Consider the following 20743-nt stretch of genomic DNA (forward strand, 5'->3'; position numbering starts at 1 on the left):
TTTTGCACATTGATTTTGTATCCTGAGACTTTGCTAAAGTTGCTTATCAGCTTGGAAGATTTTGGGCTGAGACAATGGGGTTTTCTAAATATAGAATCATGTCATCTGCAAACAGAGACAATTTGACTTCCTCTTTTCCTATTTGGATACCCTTTATTTCTTTCTCTTGCCTGATTGCCCTGGCCAGAACTTCCAACACTATGTTGAATAGGAGTGGTGGGAGAGGGCATCCTTGTCTTGTGCTGGCATTCAAAGAGAATGCTTCCAGTTTTTGCCCATTCAGTTTGATATTGGCTGTGGGTTTGTCATAAATAGTTCTTATTATTTTGAGATATGTTCCATCAATACCTAGTTTATCAAGAATTTTTAGCATGAAGGGGTGTTGAATTATCTTGAAGGCCTTTTCTGCATCTATTGAGATAATCATGTGGCTTTTGTCTTTGGTTTTGTTTATATGCTAGATTACGTTTATTGATTTGTGTATGTTGAACCAGCCTTGCATCCCAGGGATGAAGCCAACTTGATTGTGGTGAACAAGCTTTTTGATGTGCTGCTGGATTCGGTTTGCCAGTATTTTATTGAGGATTTTTGCATCAATATTCATCAGGGATATTTGCCTGAAATTTTCTTTTTTGTTGTTGTTGTGTCTGTGTCAGGTTTTGGTATCAGGATGGTGCTGGCTTCATAAAATGAGTTAGGGAGGATTCCCTCTTTTTCTATTGCTTGAAATAGTTTCAGAAGGAATGGTACCAGCTCCTCTTTGTACCTCTGGTAGAATTCAGCTGTGAATCCATCTGGTCCTGGATATTTTTGGTTGATAGGCTATTAATTACTGCCTTAATTTCAGAATTTGTTATTGGTCTATTCAGGGATTTGACTTCTTCCTGGTTAAGACTTGGGAGGGTGTATGTGTCCAGGAATGTATCCATTTCTTCTAGATTTTCTAGTTTATTTGCGTAGAGGTGTTTATAGTATTCTGTGATAGTAGTTTGTATTTCTGTGGGGTCGGTGGTGATGTCCCCTTTATCATTTTTTATTGCGTCTATTTGATTCTCTCTTTTCTTCTTTTATTAGCCTGGCTAGTGGTCTATTTTGATAATCTTTTCAAAAAACCTGCTCCTGGATTCAATGATTTTTTGAAGGGTTTTTTGTTTCTCTATCTCTTTCACTTCTGCTCTGATCTTAGTTATTTCGTGTCTTCTGGTAGCTTTTGAATATATTTGCTCTTGCTTCTCTAGCTCTTTTAACTGTGATGTTAGGGTGTCAATTTTAGATCCTTCCTACTTTCTCTTGTGGGCATTTAGTGCTATACATTTCCCTCTACACACTGCTTTAAATGTGCCCCAGAGATTCTTGTACATTGTGTCTTTTTTCTCATTGGTTTCAAAGAACATCTTTATTTCTGCGTTAATTTTGTTACTTACCCAGTAGTCATTCAGGAGCAGGTTGTTCAGCTTCCATGTAGTTGTGAAGTTTTGAGTGAGTTTCTTAATCCTGAGTTCTAATTTGGTTGCACTGTGGTCTGAGAGACTGTTATGATTTCTATTCTTTTGCATTTTCTGAGGAGTGTTTTACTTCCAATTTTGTGGTCAGTTTTAGAATAGGTGTGATGTCGTGCTGAGAAGAATGTATATTATGTTGATTTGGGGTGGAGAGTTCTGTAGATATCTATTAGGTCCACTTGGTCCAGAGCTGAGTTCAAGTCCTGAATATCCTTGCTAATTTTCTGTCTCTTTGATCTGTGTGATGTTGATAGTGAGGTGTTAAAGTCTCCCACAATTACTGTGTGGAGTCTAAGTCTCTTTGTAGGTCTCTAACAACTTACTTGATGAATCTGGGTGTTCCTGGATTGGGTGCATATGTATTTAGGATAGTTAGCACTTCTTGTTGCATTGATCCCTTTACCATTATGTAATGCCCTTCTTTGTCTCTTTTAAGCTTTGTTGGTTTAAAGTCTGTTTTTTTGTTTTTGTTTTTGTTTGCTTTCCTTTTGCTTGGTAAATATCCCTTTATTTTGAGACTATGTGTGTCTTTGCACATGAGATGGGTGTCCTGAATACAGCACACTGAGGGGTCTTGACTCTTTATCCAATTTGCCAGTCTGTGTCTGGGGAATTTAGCCCATTTACATTTAAGGTTAATATTGTTATATGTGAATTTGATTCTGTCATTATGATGCTAGGTCGTTATTTTGCCCATTAGTTGATACAATTTCTTCATAGTGTCGGTGGTCTTTACAATTTGGCATGTTTTTGCAGTGGCTGGTAGCAGTTTTTCCTTTCCATATTTAGTGCTTCCTTGAGGAGCTTTTGCAAGGCAGGCCTGGTGGTTACAAAATCTCTCAGCATTTGCTTGTCTGTAAAGGATTTTATTTCTCCTTCGCTTATGAAGTTTAGTTTGGCTGGATATGAAATTCTGGGTTGAAAATTCTTTTCTTTAAGAATGTTGAATGTTGGCCCCACTCTCTTGTGGCTTGTAGGGTTTCTGCAGAGAGATCCACTGTTAGTCTGATGGGCTTCCCTTTGTGGGTAACCCGACCTTAGTCCCTGGCTGCACTTAACTTTTTTTCCTTCATTTTGACCTTGGTCAGTCTGACGATTATGTGTCTTGGGGTTGCTCTTCTCAAGGAGTAGCTTTGTGGTGGTCTCTGTATTTTCTGAATGCAATGTTGACCTGTCTTGCTAGACTGGGGAAGTTCTCCTGGATAATATCCTGAAGAGTGTTTTCCAACTTGGTTCCACCATTCTCCCCGTCACTCAGGTACACTAATCAAACATAGGTTTGATCTTTCCACATCGTCCCATATTTCTTGGAGGCTTTCTTCATTCCTTTTCATTCTTTTTTCTCTAATCTTGTCTTCTCACTTTATTTCATTAAGTTGATCTTCAATCTCTGATATCCTTTCCTCTGCTTGATTGATTCAGCTGTTGATACTTGTTTATCCTTCACGAAGTTCTCGTGCTGTGTTTTTCAAGCTCCATCAGGTCATTTATGTTCTTCTGTAAACTGGTTATTTAAGTTAGCAATTCGTCTAGCCTTTTTTCAAGGTTCTTAGTTTCCTTGCATTGGGTTAGAACATGCTCCTTTAACTCAGTGGAGTTTGTTATTACTCCCCTCTGAAGCCTACTTCTATCTATTTATCAAACTCATTCTCTGTCCAGTTTTGTTCCCTCGCCGCAAGGAGTTGTGATCCTTTGGAAAAGAAGAGGCGTTCTGGTTTTTGGAATTTTCAGCGTTTTTGCACTGGTTTCTCCCCATATTCATTGATTTATCTACCTTTGGTTTTTGATGTTGGTGACCTTCAGATGGGGATTTTGTGTGGAAGTCCTTTTTGTTGATGTTGATGCTATCCCTTTCTGTTTGTTAGTTTTCCTTCTAACAGGCCCGTCTGCTGCAGGTCTGCTAGAGTTTGCTGGAGTCCACTCCAGACCCTGTTTGCCTGGGTATCACCAGCGGAGGCTGCAGAACAGCAAAGATTGCTGCCTGTTCCTTCCTCTGGAAGCTTCGTCCCAGAGGGGCACCTGCCAGATGCCAGCTGGAGCTCTCCTGTATGAGGTGTCTGACGGCCCCTACCAGGAGGTGTCTCCCCGTCAGGATACACAGGGGTCAGGGACCCACTTGAGGAGATAGTTCTACCCTTAGCAGAGCTGGAACCCCATGCTGGGAGGGCTGTCAGGCAGACATGTTTAAGTCTGCTGAAGCTGCTCCCACAGCTGCCCCTTCCCCAGGTGCTCTGTTCCAGGGAGGTGGGGGAACAGCCCCTGACTGGGGCTGCTGCCTTTCTTTCAGAGATGCCCTGCCCAGAGAGGAGGAATCTGGACAGGCATTCTGGCTACAGCGGCCTTGCTGAGCTGTGGTGGGCTCTGCCCAGTTTGAACTTCCTGGCGGCTTTGTTTACACTGCGAGGGGAAAACTGCTTACTCAAGCCTCAGTAATGGTGGACTCCCTCTCCAACCAAGCTCGAGCATCCCAGGTCGAGTTCAGACTGCTGTGCTGGCAGCGAGAATTTCAAGCCAGTGGATCTGAGCTTGCTGGGCTCCGTGGGGGTGGGATCCGCTGAGCTGGACCACTGGGCTCCCTGACTTCAGCCCCGTTTCTGGGGGAGTGAACAGTTCTGTCCTGCTAGCATTTCGGGTGCCACTGGGGTCTGGAAAAAATACTCCTGCAGCTAGCTCGGTGTCTGCCCAAATGGCCGCCCAGTTTTGTGCTTGAAACCCAGGGCCCTGCTGGCCTAGGTACCGGAGGGAATCTCCTGGTCTGTAGGTTGCAAAGACTATGGGAGAAGTGCAGTGTCTGGGCCAGAGTGCACCATTCCTCACAGCACAGCCCCTCATGGCTTCCTTTGGCTAGGGGAGAGAATTCCCTGACCCCTTGCACTTCCCAGGTTAGGTGACGCTGCACCCTGATTTTGGTTGCCCTCCGTGGGCTGCACCCACTGTCCAACCAGTCCCAATGTGATGACCTGGGTACCTCTGTCGGAAATGCAGAAATCACCCGCCTTCTGTGTCGATCTCGCTGGGAGCTACAGACCTGAGCTGCTCCTAATCGGCCATCTTGCCATAGTTTTATACGTATTGCAGAACCCTCCGCTGAGACTTATTGGGAATTAATTATTAAACCACATGAAAGTAAGATTTAGGGATAGTGTGATGTATAGCCCCACCTACTTCTAATAGATGGAAGTCACTGATATTTTTAAAAGAATGGGGCCAGGCATGGTGGCTCACACCTGTATCCCAGCACTTTGGGAGGTGGGTGGATCACCTGAGGTCAGGAGTTTAAGACCAGTCTGGCCAACATTGTGAAACCCCATCTCTACAAAAAATATAAAAATTAGCTGGGCATGGTGGTGGTTGCCTGAAATCCCAGCTACTCAGGAGGCTGAGGCACAAGAATCTCTTGAATCCAGGAGGCAGAGGCTACAGTGAGCTGAGATTGTGCCACTGCACTCCAGCCTGGGTGGCAAAGTAAGACTCCGTCTAACAACAACAACAACAACAAAAGGCCGGGCACGTTGGCTCATGCCTATAATTCCAGCACTTTGGGAGGCCGAGGCGGGCGGATCACGAGGTCAAGAGATCGAGACCATCCTGGCTAACACACTGAAACCCATCTCTACTAAAAATACAAAAAATTAGCCGGGCCGTGGTGGGCACCTGTAGTCCCAGCTACTCGGGAGGCTGAGGCAGGAGAATGGGGAGAACCCGGGAGGCGGAGCTTGCAGTGAGCTGAGATCATGCCACTGCACTCCAACCTGGGCGACAGAGCGAGACTCCATCTCAAAAAAAAAAAAAAAAAAACAAGGTGTGGTGGTTCATGCCTGTAGTCCCAGCTACTTGGGAGGCTGAGGCAGGAGGATTGCTTGAGCCCAGGAGTCTGAGACTACAGTGAGCTATAATTGTGCCACTGCACTCCAGTCTGGGCAACAGAGCAAGTCCCTGTCTCCAAAAAAAGTAACATGAGAGAATGAGGCAGGTGCTGAATGAAGAAACTGTACAGCAGGCACAGTCTAGGAAAGAAGTAAAGGCTGCCTGAGGACTCTTGTTCTAATTATCAGAACAAGTGTATGTTATCCCAGCACCTTATGTCTGTTGAGCACTTACCGGATTATGACCTGGTTCTACACACAGCATCTTCTTTCATCCTCAGAACAAGCCCAGGGGAAACTAGGCAAGACAGACTGGGCTTCACTTCTCTTACACAGATGAGGATTTGGAGCCCGGAGATGCACTGAGACTCCCTCAAAGTCAACTACAAGTTGCAGTTTCAAACAAGCACCCAGGTTTCATGACCCCTCAGCTAAGAGTTCTCAGCAAGGGCTGAGATGCATGTGAGAATCTCCAGAAAAGTGTTTCCAGCATATGGGATATCTATCCTGTGTGTAAAATGCCACTCCCTTTGATAGCTTTGGCCGTCGAAACCTGAATCTTAACTTGATTTTGTGCCCAGCATTGTGTTAACCACAGAGAGCCATAAAAAGAGCTCCTACCCTCCTGATGCCTAATATATATTTATACAGATGTGTGTGTATACAGATGTGTGTATATATATAGATGTGTGTATATACAGATGTGTATGTGTGTGTGTATATATATATATATATATATTTTTTTTTTTTTTTTTAAAGACAGTGTCTCGCTCTGTCACCCAGGCTGGAGTGCAGTGGCGCAATCTCGGCTCACTGCAAGCTCTGCCTCCCAGGTTCACGCCATTCTCCTGCCTCAGCCTCCCGAGTAGCTGGGACTACAGGCGCCCGCCACCACGCTGGGTTAATTTTTTGTATTTTTAGTAGAGACGGGGTTTCACCGTGTTAGCCAGGATGGTCTCAATCTCCTGACCTCATGATCCACCTGCCTCGGCCTCCCAAAGTGCTGGGATTACAGATGTGAGCCACTGCGCCCAGTCCTGGTGCCTAATATTTAAGGACAGATAAACATATCCTACAGTAAAATATGATGAAGGATATACTAAGAACCTGGTGCATCTTACAACAGGAACACTGTCCCATGTTGGAGAATTTTTTTTTTTTTTGAGACGAAGTCTTGCTCTGTTGCCCAGGCTGGAGTGTAATGGTGCAATCTGGGCTCAGTGCAACATCCACCTCCTGGGTTCAAGCAATTCTTGTGCCTCAGCCTCCCAAGTGGATGGGATTACAGGCATGCTCCATCACACCTAGCTAATTTTTGTATTTTTTGTAGAGACGGGGTTTCGCCATGTTGGCCAGGCTGGTCTAGAACTCCTGACCTCAAGTGATCCCCGCCTCGGCCTCCCAAAGTGCTGGGATTACAGGCATGAGCCACCGCGCCCAGCCAGAGCTTCTTAATGTATATTTGTAGAATGAATAAATAAGTGAATCAATGAAATAAAAGTTAAGAGAGGAAGAGATGACTCTATCTGGGGCCATCAGGCAGGCTTCTAATCATCATTGAGATTGGACAGTTTAAAGCACAGCCACTCTCCATGTGTGTAAAATGCCTTGTAATCTTTTATTCCTCTTGTTATAGCTATTTTACTTCCAGGAATTTATCCCTACGGACTTGTCAGAGAGGTTAAAAAAAAAAAGATTTATATTCAATATGTGTTGATTTATGTTCAACAGTGTAACTGATAATCGTGAAAAAGTGAAGCAGTCTTACTGGTTCAAGAGCAGGGAACAGTAGCCGTGCGTAGACGAGCGTCGGTCAGTCTGCGTGATGGAGTATTCTGCAGACGTTAAAAGTCATGTTGTCAGAGCACATGTGCCAATTGGGGAAATAAATATACATGGTAGGATTATTAAAGAGGAAAAGGGTTCCAAAAGGACCATATCCAGGATAATCCAAAATTTGTAAAAGCGCATGCACCTGTGTGTGTGTGTGTGTGTGTGTGTGTCTGTGTGTGTATGTGTGTGTCTATTAAATAATAGTGGTTCTCTCTGGAGTGAGATGAAGGTGATTTTTTATTTTCAATTCCCATATTTTCAAAGTGCAGTTTAAAAAGCAGCAGACTTTCTCCCACTGGGCCTTCAGGGACTTTGCGGGTTTGTAGATCTTTGTGGTCTATAAAGGCCTTTATTCTGAGTTTTTCTTCTGAGCACACAAAAGGTGTGTAATATACATCTGCACCCCAGAACCTGCTGGAGAGCGGAGAGCACAGAGGATGGGCTGAGCGGGGGCAATGTAATAATTTTAAAATGAAAAACAAAGGACATGCTGCTTATCCTGCATGCAGGTGGACCCCAAAGTAGCTTCCTCAGGTAGCAGCGGGGTGGCTGCCCAGGGGACAGTCCCCTCCTCCTCAGCCTCCTCAGCTGGCTGGATGCTCACAGTGCGCCCTTCCTGAGCTCTTGGCAAATGCACGTGTGGAACAGCCTGCTGCGGGAAGAAGCTGGAAGCCTCGGGGGTGTAGGGGAGTGAGGAAGGGCTGGACTTCCACAGGAGAAATAAAGTGACTTGCAAGCAACACTGGCTGTCCCCGTTCCCTCCCTGACTTACTGCCCTCTCAGCCTCCTTCTTACGGGGACTCTTCTGGAGGCGAGGCCTCGCTAAGGGCCCAAATTCTAGGAAAAGGGGCCCCTGAGGAGGGTTCGCCCTGCATGGAGGGGAGCACGTTTGTGTGTTTGCAGCAGCGTTTCTGTGTGCCGCCCCGGCTCCCCAACCTCACGGAGTCTTGGAAGCCTGGAAACGGTTTCATTCACTGCAGCCAGCACAGTGTCTGGGGCAGTGCGAGTGCTGTTCAGTGAGGTTTGTTCAGCGATTGTTTTGTACATGTTGAGAAGGAATCCACGAGCTCGAACATGACTCTTTTTCATCTCTTAGAAACGTGCTTTAGGAGGCCTGAAAACCAAGGCTGAGCCATGGCTGTGGCGGTCACGGTTGTGTGTAATAGGCCCAGGGCATGGGTCTGGCCTTGTGCTCCTTCTCCACTGGGAATTAGGGATTAATCCCAGCAGGCGTTTGCAAATGCAGACCTTTGGTCCTCTTGTCAGGGAGTCTGAAATGTTGCAGACCCCTGCCCAGGTTTTTGTTGTTGTCTCTTCTCCCAAATGTGATTGATCGATTCATTCATTCAGCTAATATTGGTTGAGCACCCACTGTGTTCCAGGTTCTGTTCTAGCTGCTGGGGTTATAGAACAAGAAACATTCATGGGTGTTAGGAGCACTGCAGCCACTGTCGGGTCAATGCATTTACACTCCAAGTGCCCTATAGATTTATAAGGGTTTTCTAGAAACACCACCTTCGGCTGGAAAAATAAGTGGAAGCGTCGGACACTGCAAAGGTTCTGCATCGATGCGGAGGCATTTTCTCCAGCCCGGTGCAGGGATAGCCTGATCTGCCATTGCTGGACAATGACATTGCCTTGTTTTGTTTTTTTATGACCTTCTAGTCTCAGGGGTGTCTGACCAAGTGCACCATGGTGCCAAGGTAGGCAGAATGGCCACTGTCCTCCCTGAGACAGAAACAGGATCAAAAAGTATGGAAAGAATAAAAGAAAGAACAATTTGGATAGTTTAATGGTTTGAGAGACAGATATACCTAAGAATTGTATATTTGGATAGTTTTTTCCCTAATGAGAAGTTACTTCTGATGACCACACAACGCACATCCTTCCCAGAGATGAGAGGCTCTGATGTGAACTGGGGACAAGATGTATTATAGGCTGTGACAGGCCAGCAGAGCACTGAGAGAGTCTTCAACTGGGAGGAGTGAGGGCATTAGAAACAATTCTGTAACAGATGCTGCCTTTCCGTTCTCTTCTCCAAGGGGATGATCAGTTTGGCAGCACCTCCACCTGCTCTTCTAGCCGAAGCTATTATGTGTTTAGAAAATCCTCGCGGCTTCTGCTCGGTCGACCCAAAGGGAGCCCAAGGAGGTCTTGTCTAGGATCTGGGGAGAAGAAAAGCAGGGAGCCTGGGAGATGTGTGTGTCCAGGCAAGCGTGGCGCAGGGGGAGGCAGGGACTCAGAGAGGGGTCTCGCCAGGAGTGAAACGTACTTGCTCTGAGTGGCCACCCTGCCCTATCTCTTGGGGCTGTGGAGCACTCAGTTGATTGGATGAATGTGGCACCAGCATCTGGGAAAGTCCCTCATTGCTGTTCGGAGGGAAATGTCTGCAGTAGAGGGAGACTGTCCTCAAGGGAAGGGGCTACCCTAGGAGACCTTTTTCTAGTTCTGATCTGTTTTTACTTTCTTGCCTGAATGTGCCCAGTTACAACTGAGACCAAGCACCAGTGTAGCAGCGGCCCATGCATCCAGGCCCAAGCAATCTACAATGACTGCAAATTCCCTTATTTTATGTGAGCTCCAGAAACACTGGACTGAGGGAGGCCAACACAAAATATCCCATGGTCAACACAAGCTTCTCCACGCTTTTCCCAGCGTCCAACCCTCAGGCGTGCAGCACAAGTCCAGGGACTCTGGGACTTAGCTGACACCTCCACTCACTCCTGGCTGAGCTGCTGAACTTGTTGGGGGCCAGCTCCACAGGGCGACTAGACAGGCCTCATCCCATGAGGTCCTGAGAGGCCTGGGGGCTAGACTTGGGCCAAGGTGGTGCTGCAGTGAGGAGCACCTAACTCTTGAATTGCTTTCCCCCGAGGTACAGAAGGAGAAACTGGATAGAGGAATTCACGACTCTGGGTAGAATAGAAGTGAACATTTAATGCCACCATAGTTTGATTTTAACACCAGATTCTTTTTTGACAACATTTTACACCTCATATGCCACAGAAAGTCAGAGATCGTAGCCAGCAAACAATGTCTTTACACTGGAAAATGCCACACAGCTTAATGGACTCATGTCACCAGTTTGTGAGAACTATAACTCTTTTTTCTGGACTGTTCTCCAGGGAGCCTGCTCATATTTATCATAATCAAGCCAACACCTAACGTTTATATAGCTTGCAAAGGCCCATGCACAAAACCAGCCTGCCAAGGGGCTGCTGGGACCTGCCCAAGTACAGAAGAGTTGAATTTCTGACTATAACAAATGAGTTTTATTAAAGAATTTTAACAGCACACACTTGTGAACTAATAATGTTTTAAATGGCACCAGTCTTCCATCCGGTTAAACAGTGGATTTCAGACAATAACATTAAGCACTACCATTGAATTGTAAAATAAGATTTTATGAACTTATTTAGGAATTCGCTGTTTCTGGCACGATAAATGCACCTGGGCAGGCCTCGCCTCCACGTTTCAAACGGGCCCGTTTCTACAGATAAGCATATTTATATATACATACATACATTACTAATCATGGAATTCGAGATCCAGAGCTTGAAGGAACCACAAAGGTCATCCAGCACAATGTCTTCCTTTTACAGGTTAGAAAACTTAGTTCCAGAGGAGTTAGGAAGTATATCCCGGACAGGATGACTGGCAAAGCTGGATGAGAACTCAGGTTTGCTGTCCTATGGCCTTTTCACCACATCAGGTATCTCCTGTACACACACATCCATGTATGTACACACACCTTAGAGGAATGATATCTGTTCATGTCCACGTATGCCTGGTGCAATATGATCTAATGGGAAGAATCCAACAAGCTGGACTCAAGTCCCCGTTTTGCTATAAAACCACTCTGTGAACTCGGGCCAATCAATGACTAGACTTCAGTTTCTTCATCGGTAAATGATTACCCCCAGCTCCTACACAGAGCTTTAAAGTCTTCGAAGCACTTCCCATCACTTATACCACTTTCTCTTTATGCTCTCCCAGAAGGGCAGCTGTTCTCACCCCTGGTCTTCCACTCGGGAACCTGAGGCCCAGCAAAGTGAAGAGGCTCGCCCAAGGTTGCATAGCTAGTAACACAACCAAGCTGGCGGCCCAGTGTCCTTGCTCCTAGCTCAAGGCCTTTGCTCCTAGGTTTAGCTACCTCTCAAATGAGATTACTGACCCAGCCCCTCCCTGCCTCTTGGGGATCCAGTGAGGGGACAAAATGCCTTAAGGTTGTAAGACTCACTAAAGTGCTTTGGTTTTTCCAGAGGAAAAACAAAAAACCAAAAGAAAAACAGGTACTATACATATCCAAGCTAAGGAACTCTTGGCTGCTTTCCCAAACTCCCTTCGGTAGCACCAGGGGCTGGATGGGAGTCTTAGGGAATGTAGGGAACTAAAAATGTCAGAACTTTCCTCAGAAATTTAATGTCGAACGAGTGGGAAGAGGCTGGATCCTCTTCCATGCAAGCCGGTGGACGTGGATTTCCAAGCCCATTCTCATCAAATTCAAAATGAAGGGGTCTTTCCCATTTGGCTACTTACTACACAAACAGCTTAGATTTTGAACTAAGCCCTGTGCATTGAGGATTGGATCCTAATCCCTATCCTCTTGATTTATCTGTCCTCAACCCATCCCCCAGCGCATGTCTCCACTAACAGACTTTGCTTGAGTGAGAAAAACATGGAAAAAAAATAGCCACAGACAGATCCAGCAAACCTCCACCTCGATGCACGGCACGTGGATAACATTTCCAACCGCGACGCATACGTAAATGAGAGAACACACGCAACGCTGTAAAACAACATCCTGAGTTCACAAATAAATTTTAACTTCTTCATAAATCAACTATGACAGTGTGGGCTGTTAGCAGGATAGGGAATGAAAGAAGGAAGCTTCTTTAGTGTTGAAGGTAATTTCTATGTATGCATGGAATAGATGTGTGAGTGTGGTGCTTCAGTACTCGCCTCCACACGTGTGGACCTTGGGAGCAGCTGTGTTTAGAGAATAAGAATTGTATGCAATGAAGGCTGGATACTGCCCCAAGCCCCACTGTGTCCAGTGTTAGGACGTTGCTGCAGCTTCCGGCCACCCAAAAGCAGAATGTGTTTGTTTAGAGAGGGATAAATTAGTTTCTAGGAATTTTCAGAAAAACATTTTTCTCAGAAGATGAGCTTAAATGACAATAGCTTCTCCTGGATTAGAATTATGCTTGCATTGTGATGGAAATAATGAACAGCCTGTAATTTTAAAACGTGTCATTTTGTCAGGAAGATTGCTAAGCGATGCACTTTATGAACTGTTACCCACCAATGTTGACAGATACTTTCTGGAGGTGGAAAAAGAGATATTAGAATCCAAAGAAACACTGTGTCTACCGCCTGCCCCCCAGCCCCCCCAAAATCTGAGACCCATTTACTTGCATCAGTGGCACTGAACACCCAGCTTGGTTTCATTTGGTGCAGAGAAAAGTGGGCTGTGTGCCTTTCCTCCCCGCCCAGACTCCCGTGTGGTGGCACTGACGAGTGTCCTCCAGTGGGGGCACAGCTGGGCCACACACCCCGGTGGCAGCATGGAGGCCCCAGGGACGGCGGCAGCAGATGGCTTAGCCTCAGCTAATAGCCAACAGGACTTTCAACCTCTTTCTCACTGGCAAGGTTTCAGGGTTTAAGATGTATTGTCTTTAGAAGCGAGGGACTCTGTGTGTGCTCCAAGAACGGGTTACTAGTCTAGCAGGAAAGAACAATGAGTAAAGGCAGGACTCCTTCGTTTTTAGTCTGGAAATTAACTCATCTTTAGTCATTTTACAGTCTAAAAGTCTTTTTGGAATAAGAAACCTAAAAAACCTAGAAACACTCAATATAATCAGCAGTGGCCAATGATATAGGCGGCTGTGTTTGCACTGAACAAATCCGCAGACTTGCCAGCCTTGCCTTCGATCCAGAGAAGGTGGCTGGTTTACAAGGACATGAGATACACACCCAAGTGAGCACAACTGCATTTTTTGTCAATACAAACAGAACTCTTGAGATTTTGTCAGAAATCTGAGCAGCAAGCGTGAGACTTGTAGGTGCGTATAAGACTTTTTGAACCTCCACTCTGGATGGTAGATGCGGCTGGACTGAAGCCACTGCCGTCTTCTAAGAATATAGTAGACTTCAAGTTTAAGGCTAAATTATGACAAACCAGGCCAGATTCCTGCCTGCCGAATTCCCCACGCTGCGATGCCTGGCTTTTTATCGCAGCTTCTCATGCGGGAGCCCCTTCTCCGGCTCAGGGATTCCCACCTTCGTCAAGACGGACACGTCTCTGCATTTGCATCCTAATGCTCCCCCATGTTAAGAACGGCAACTGGCGAATAAACAACAGGCAGAGTGCTCTGATTTCCAACCCGGAAGAGATGAAAGACACAGCTTCCCCATGATGCAGAGGGGAATTCAAGGACAATAAGATCAAAGTTTGCACTCGCGGTGGGAACTGAAAGCCCGTGATGAAGCAAACGCTCACGCCCTCGCAGCAGGCAGCACCATCCTGCAGTGCGACACGGAGGGACTCCCAGGGAAACAATAGCACCATTGCCTGTTTTCAGATCTTAGTTTTGCTCTGCTGCTAATGCTTCCGCCTCCTATATTTGGAGCAGGGGGTGAGGAGGACAGGTTTTAGACAAGGAATTAAGACCTATGCATCTAAATGTGAATTTCAAATATTTTTTTCTAGTCCTTTCGTTTGTGGGTAATGAAATAGAAATAGGTTCTTTGACATTTTGACATTTTCCCCGTGCCTCCTCGGGTTCTGTGTCACCAAAACCGAGAGGCGACCTGGAACTATCTCACGTCTGGTCACTCCGTGCCCCGGACTGCTTCAGAACGGTCAGCCAGAACTCCCTCCTTCATCATCAACATCGTCCGTTTATAGGCAGAGACAGGAACAAGCACATCATAATGTAAAATGCCCGATTTCTTCACCTGGTTTATCAATATTGGTAAATTAACATGTTTGCAGCTTATTTAGGTCAAAAAAAAAAAAAAGCAAAGAGAAGAGAGAGAGAATAGACAACATCAACATCAACATAAAACATTCTCCTTCACCGCGGCCTGCGGGATCCTGCGAGGTGTCCTGTGATGGGCATCTTGGGAAGCCAGTCTGACTTGGTAAGAGAACTCTTGGTTTTATTCAAGCTTCTGTTATAGCATAAAGTTGCTACAAATGGATAAATTCAGGCAGGAGGCAAGCCGAGTGCCACACGCCTCGGAAGGAGTCCATCGGTTTCAGTCCAGCAAGGGCACCAGGCTCTGTCACTGGCTAAAGAAAGGAGGCACAGCATGGAAGGAACCTCAGGGGAGGACGTGGCAGCGGCGAAAACCAAGCTCACCGATGACCCATCAGATGAGTTTGTTTCCAACAAAAACAGAATATTCACCTTTGAAAATCTCCAATTAAAGACTTTTCATGAACTACACGTTTAAAACCAGCCACCAAAAGAGATTGCCCGACGGAAAACTCGAAGGATTGGCTTCCCTTTGGGTCCAGACGCTTCCAAAGATATTACTCTTAAGCAAACTCACTTACACAAGTGCTGTGAGGGCCAGAGGTGAGCCCAGAGCACGCGACTGTCCTGCAGAATGGGGTCAAGGCGCAGGAGCTTAGGGAGGTCCTGCTTCCTAGGGCAACAAACTTATCAGACTTGGGAGATGCATAGAAGGGAGACTGAGCCATGCCAGAGCAGCCTCTCCCTGCAGTTGAGCCTGTTCAGCTGGCAGATGTGGGCATGTCTCCTGTTTGTACAGAAGCAGACTCTTAGGAAAGGTGCAAAGCCAGACTCGTGACCCAGGAGCTGGCTTCCGCCAACAGGGCCACCTGAACCCTGTTCTGATAACAAAGGAGCAGATCATGTGAAGCTCACAAGACTTTGGTTCCCATTTACCGAGTTCAGCCAGCTGTGTGGGCTGCAGCGTCCAGAGGTACACTGAGCCAGAAATGTAGCGTTTTTTCCCCCCTTGGGGAGTGGCTGGGGCTGAGTTGTTGGTTAATAAAGGCAGCCTAGTTGGAAACAGGCTCATGAAGATGTGCTGCGTTTGAGGGCAAAAGGGAAGCGTACTCTGCAAATGCCTAAGCACTGCCCTTGATGTGAAGGCTGCAGGGACTCCTGGCTTCCAGGCTGTTCTATCAGCACCACAGCTTTGATCAGGCAAATCCCTTGACCACTCTGGACCTGGGGATTCTATCGATCACTAAAATGGGTGTAATTCCTAAGGGAATTGTTACAGGGAGGAACACCTAAATTTGAAGTCCTGAGTTACTGGGAGCCAAAACCTGGACATCCATCTCTTCAGCTATGTTCTGCCTCTCCAGGGTTGTGGGAGTTATGGAGGGGAAGCTCTGCCTTTGGGTAGGGGCAAAGACTGATATCCAGGGTTGTGGGAGTTATGGAGGGAAGCTCTGCCTTTGGGTAGAGGGGCAAAGACTGAGAGGACAAGCCCGTCCCTTCTTGGCGTAGAGGCTTTGGGATGTAGGAGAGCTGAAATCCTTGGACTCTGGACAACAGACAAGATGTACCGTCTCAAGAACCCTTGTTCTAATCCAATACAGGTGAAGTCTCTGAACAAGCCTGAGGAGGTCTCTCAGCTGGGGAAAGTCCTACTTTAGTCAATTCACAACACTAGAAAATACAGCTCTGGTGAACTGGTTCCAGCTTTCCTTCAAGTCTTTGGAATAAAAATGAATACGAATTTTGAGGGCCAGGCAAACTGTGGATTTGTGGGTCAAGGGACCATATGTGTGTGAGGACTTGAGGGGGGCAAACTGTCTACAGAACACACAGCCCACCTCCCAGGAGCAGGGAGGACCCAGGTCGCAAAGGACTCCTCCTCCCCGATGCTGCAGCGTCCGGCTCCTCGCCCGTTCTCTAAAGCACCTGCCCCACAATCAACCTTCTGGGTCTGCCCTGACCACGCTGCTTGTTGGGACATGGCATCGAGGTCACCTGCTGCTCCAAACCTACTTTGGAAACACACACACTGGCTCGTGCCGAGGAAGCCTCTTGTTCTGTTTGAGTGGCCTCACCAGAATAACCATAAAAGACAGGTAACATTTATTCATAAGCAATACTGATTAGGAAATAGCTCTACAAACACAACTTACTTAGAAACAGCAAGTCAGAAATAGGATAAAACACCAAGAGAAAACGAGCTGTGAATACATTTCCAAAATGTTTTTGTTTTGTTGTTTTCATCTTGACTAGCACCATCTGTACACAAGAAAGTATGAACATAAATGTTTGGATAATAATAAAGATTTGCAAGGCACTTAATCAGTCATTCTGGGTCTTTTTGTTGTTGTGTTCACTTTCCACAGCAATCCTACATCCGCCCCGCTCCTCTCTCACGAAAGTAAGAGAAGAGTGAGGTCTCGTTCACTAGCAGTTCTTATGTACAAACAAGGTAAGGTTCCTCAAAGTGCTTTTTCAGTCTCGCAGGGCGGACACCCCTCGGGCTTCCCATCCTTTTCTCCTTCCATGGGTGTTTGACGTTTGCGCCTTTCCTACAGAAAACAAAAGAAAACTCGCCTTCGCTCAACGCTCGCTCCAGACTTGCCACCAACCTTCATCCTCATTCATTGTCTTTGATGCCCCGGCACAGAGGGCCTAGGGGCGTGCACCGTCTCTGAAGTCCTGGGGAGCGGGGAACCGCTAGGACAAGGGGCTGGCTCCTCTACCGGCGCCTGGAGGTGATGTCAAAGCAGGTGATCATCATGAGATGGGCCTTGCAGAAGTTGACACGGCTCTCCAGGCGCTCCGTCACACACTCCAGGGCCTCCAGGTACTCCAGGGAATCCAGCTCCCAAACCTGCTCCAAGTCAACTGCAAGAGAGGAAGAGCTTGATGGAGACACAGAGCAAACAGAGTGCAAAGCATCTCCCGACGGCTCAGCCTGGAGCTGCCGCCCCCACATCTACCCCTTGGTCTAAAGGTCTAACTCGCCTGCCTTAGGCCACCGCAGGGTTCCCTCCTGCCCGATCCTCAGCCTCTTTTGGGTGGAACGGAACACTCTTTACCAGTGTTTAGATCCTTAACGTGTGTTTGAGATTCTACTGACTAACACGGGGACATTCTCGCTTCCCCTACCTCCAGCCATCCCCATCGCAGGATTTGAGAGACTCTACCACGCTATTCACTATCAAGTAAATACTTCAAGCTGAGGTGGGGAGAGTCCCTCCCTTCTGGGGGTCTCAGTTGAGTGACAGTTATACTTCTGCCCCCTTTTATGAAAGGATGTTTCTGGATTATAACCCAGATACCTTTCCTGATGTTCAGGCCTGCACAGAGTAAAAAGTCTGTATCCTTCAAGGCCTGAAGAACAAGTATCTGGAATCAACCCCTTCTGGCATCAAGTCCCCTACTTTGTCTAGAGGTGGCTGGGCAGAGGGATGGGCTGCCTGGCCCAGGCTCCAGGGGTCCAGCAGGCTCCCAGTACGAGGAGGAAAGGCATGGACAGCAGCCAAACCTGGAACCCCAGGCAAGAGACGAGCTCTGGGACCTCCACGTTGGCTGACCCAGTGTCCTTAAAAGGAATGTGAGAGTAGTAATTCCTACCCTGCCTGCCCTGAGTTGCTGTGAAGAAAAAATGAGACAATGAACATGAACTTGATTTGAAAACGATGCCACACTATGGAAACATCGGGGATTAGAGTTGACGTCTGCAGAGTGTCTTCTTTCTGCAGATGAGGTCCCTGAGAGCTGGACAGTGACACGACTCAGAGGCTGATGCAGTTAACCAGGACTAGAGCTGGAAGGAGACCGAAGGCCCTGAATACCAGTGTAATATTTAAAAACCAAAACAAAAAGCAAAAGGAGCCATCATTGTATGACCACATCAGACTACATTACTAGACAACCTTGAAAGTGGCATCAGAACGAAGAAATAGAACTAAAAATGGATCTTTCCATGCCAGTCCCCTGCCTCTTGCCCACAGGGAACAGTCAGCAGGCAGCCTCATTGATCCTTTTTTCCATTACTGTTTTCAATTCATCTTCAAGAAACAATCTGTGTTTCCCCTTTCATGTAGCTTTCTGTTCATTTTCTTTCTCAGCATCAAAAACACAGTGATTTTGACATATGTACAAAGACTAGAAGGAAGCGGTTGTTTCCTGGAAGCAGCTAAACACGTACGTATTAATGTTTCAGCTTGTTCCCATCCTGGGAAAAAACACAACTTTGTAAGATGAAGATAATTTTCAAGTCTGCCCTGGGCATAAACAGTTCTTAAAAATAAAATGTTAATGAAAATAGCAAAAATGAAGGAGAACTGACAGAGAACTGACTGAAATTAGGCCCCTGGGATCTTGGAGTGGCCAGGGATTCCTGAAGCAAGGAAAAGGGTATGCGCAGCGGGGGGGATAAGCACAGGACCCCGTGCGCATGTCACGGGCAGACAGTAACCAATGCCCTTGCCCCGTCTGCCCTCCCCATTAGTGCCCTGGATGAAATGCCCTCACAGGACAAGTTCATGTCTTTGCTCACATTTCTAACGAAGATCCAGCTCAGTGCATCAGGCAAGCAGGCATGAAGGAAATGCCTCCTGTTTTTTATTTGTATTTTTGAGACAGGGTCTCACTCCGTCACCCAGGCTGGAGTGCAGTGACGCGATCTCAGCTCACTGCAACCTCAGCCTCCTGAGTAGCTGGGATTACAGGTGCCCGCCACCACACCCAGCTAATTTTTGTATTTTTGGTAGAGACGGGGTTTCACACCACGTTGTCAAGGCTGGTCTTGAACTCCTGGGCTCAAGTCATCTGCCCACCTTGGCCTCCCAAAGTGCTGGGATTACAGGCGTGAGCCACCGCACCTGGCCAGGAAATGTCTCCTGTTGTTGAACTTTGGGATAATACTAATAATTACTAGCAGATCCTGAGCTCTCATCCTGGGCCAAGCAGTGTAATAAGCACCAAGAGGACCAACAGGTACTGATCCACACCTCACAACTGCCCTGTGGTGTAGTCACCATTATTTTTCCCATTTTACAGCTAAGGAAGTCAAGGCTCAGAGTGAAGTGTCTTTCTTACCCGAGGTCCTACAGCTAGTATGTGAGAGAGCCAGCAGCCAAAGCAGGTCTGTATGCCTGTGGCCACAGCTGCAAAGGCTGCAACTTACTATTACAGGATGCTCCATAGACTGTCCCAAGAATCCAGTGAGTCCTTAGGGAAATGTTAGCACCTTTTTCCTAGGGAGAGGCAGCTGCCGGGAGACTGCGGTTACACGTGGCGGCACGGCCGGGAGGCCAACAAGTCCTGCCACTTTCTTCCGCACCTTGACCCAGGACCGTTTCACCCCAATATCTTTTCAACCAGCTGCTTTGGAACATAAACCTAAGCTTCCAGCCTCTGCCTGCAGGCCCTCCGCACTGGCCAGGGAAGACCGGAAGAGGGTGGGGGCCGTGCGGGGGAGGGGCAGTACAAAGGAGGCCTGCCAGAGGCTGAGGGCAGGATGGGAAGGGGAGGCAGAGGGAACCTGAATGGCAGGAATGTATTTGACCCCACAGACTGAGTCGTCCAGCATTAGCTCCTATATCAGTGTAATAGCTGGGACCAGATTGAAGTTTTATTTTGTGCTAAATGGAATGGTCAGGAACAAATAAGTAAGAGACAATTGAATCCATCTTTCAAAGAGAGCAAAATTGTCCTGAATTGTTATTAGATGGTTACGGTCATCCTGGGCTATTAAATGGAAATAATCCTGTGGCTGTCGTTTTTTTTTTTTTTTTTTTTTTTTCACTCAAAAATGTTTTCCTTGCTTTCTGGGTCCTCTGCGCAGCTTTTCTAGGACGGTGCACTCTAGCCTATTAAGGGCTCTATAAATTCTTGTCTATTTCAGGCTAGATATGCAGTGTGATTTGGGGCCGAGGAGCAGATCTGTAACAGTCTTCATGTCTGGGTGATCTTCCGCCACAAGCAGGGGGAAATATCTCATTTTCAGGTGCTTTGGACTGAGACACGTGAGAAATAATCTTGCAAGAGCAATATTCACCACCTCTTGCTGCCCCGGCCCTCCCGCCCGCCCCCGGGGCAGTACGCTGCTCGCTGGGTGCAACTTCCTCCACGTGGTGGGCATCCTGGGACCGAGGAGGTGGACGCAGCCTCTGTCACTGGCTCCCTGGGCTATGCGCCAGGCCTGGTGAGCGGGGGAGCCCAGTAGTTGCGAGGGAGGGAAGGAACCCCGGCCTTACATTCACTGAGCCACTTGTTGGGATCCAGCATCAGGTACTGTTTGGTCGCCTCCAGCTCCTTCATCAGCCACTCGTACTTGGCGCGGACCTCGGCGATCCTCTGCTGGCGGTGTTCCAGAATTTTCAGCTTGGCGTTGAAGCACATGACCTCCTAGCACACAGAGAGGAGAAAGGGCCCTTCTGCTCACGCCCAGCCCACGCCACAGGGAGCACCTGTGAGTATCGTTGATGGAAAACAGGCTGGGGATGGAGACGTGTGGGAGGGACCCAGGTGATCTCGGCCACATTTCTGCCTCGACAGGCCAGTCAGTTCAGACACCTCACAA

The 20743-nt window shown here is 47.2% G+C and overlaps 1 protein-coding gene across 2 annotated transcripts in view; it reads right to left on the reverse strand.

The window, feature by feature from the left end:
• Positions 1 to 16264: 16264 nt before the first annotated feature.
• The window catches only part of KIF26B (kinesin family member 26B), a 561334-nt gene continuing 556855 nt past the window's right edge, over positions 16265 to 20743 (reverse strand). For both annotated transcript variants that reach the window (XM_005539602.5, XM_005539606.5), the window contains 2 exons: positions 20418 to 20568; positions 16265 to 17055 (listed from right to left, as the gene is read on the reverse strand). In XM_005539602.5, the coding sequence (XP_005539659.3) occupies positions 16907 to 17055; positions 20418 to 20568 (300 nt within the window). In that variant the 3' untranslated portion in view covers positions 16265 to 16906. The remainder of the gene's footprint in view (positions 17056 to 20417; positions 20569 to 20743) is intronic.

This window comes from Macaca fascicularis, chromosome 1 (genome assembly GCF_037993035.2).
Source record: "Macaca fascicularis isolate 582-1 chromosome 1, T2T-MFA8v1.1".
NCBI lineage: Eukaryota > Metazoa > Chordata > Mammalia > Primates > Cercopithecidae > Macaca > Macaca fascicularis.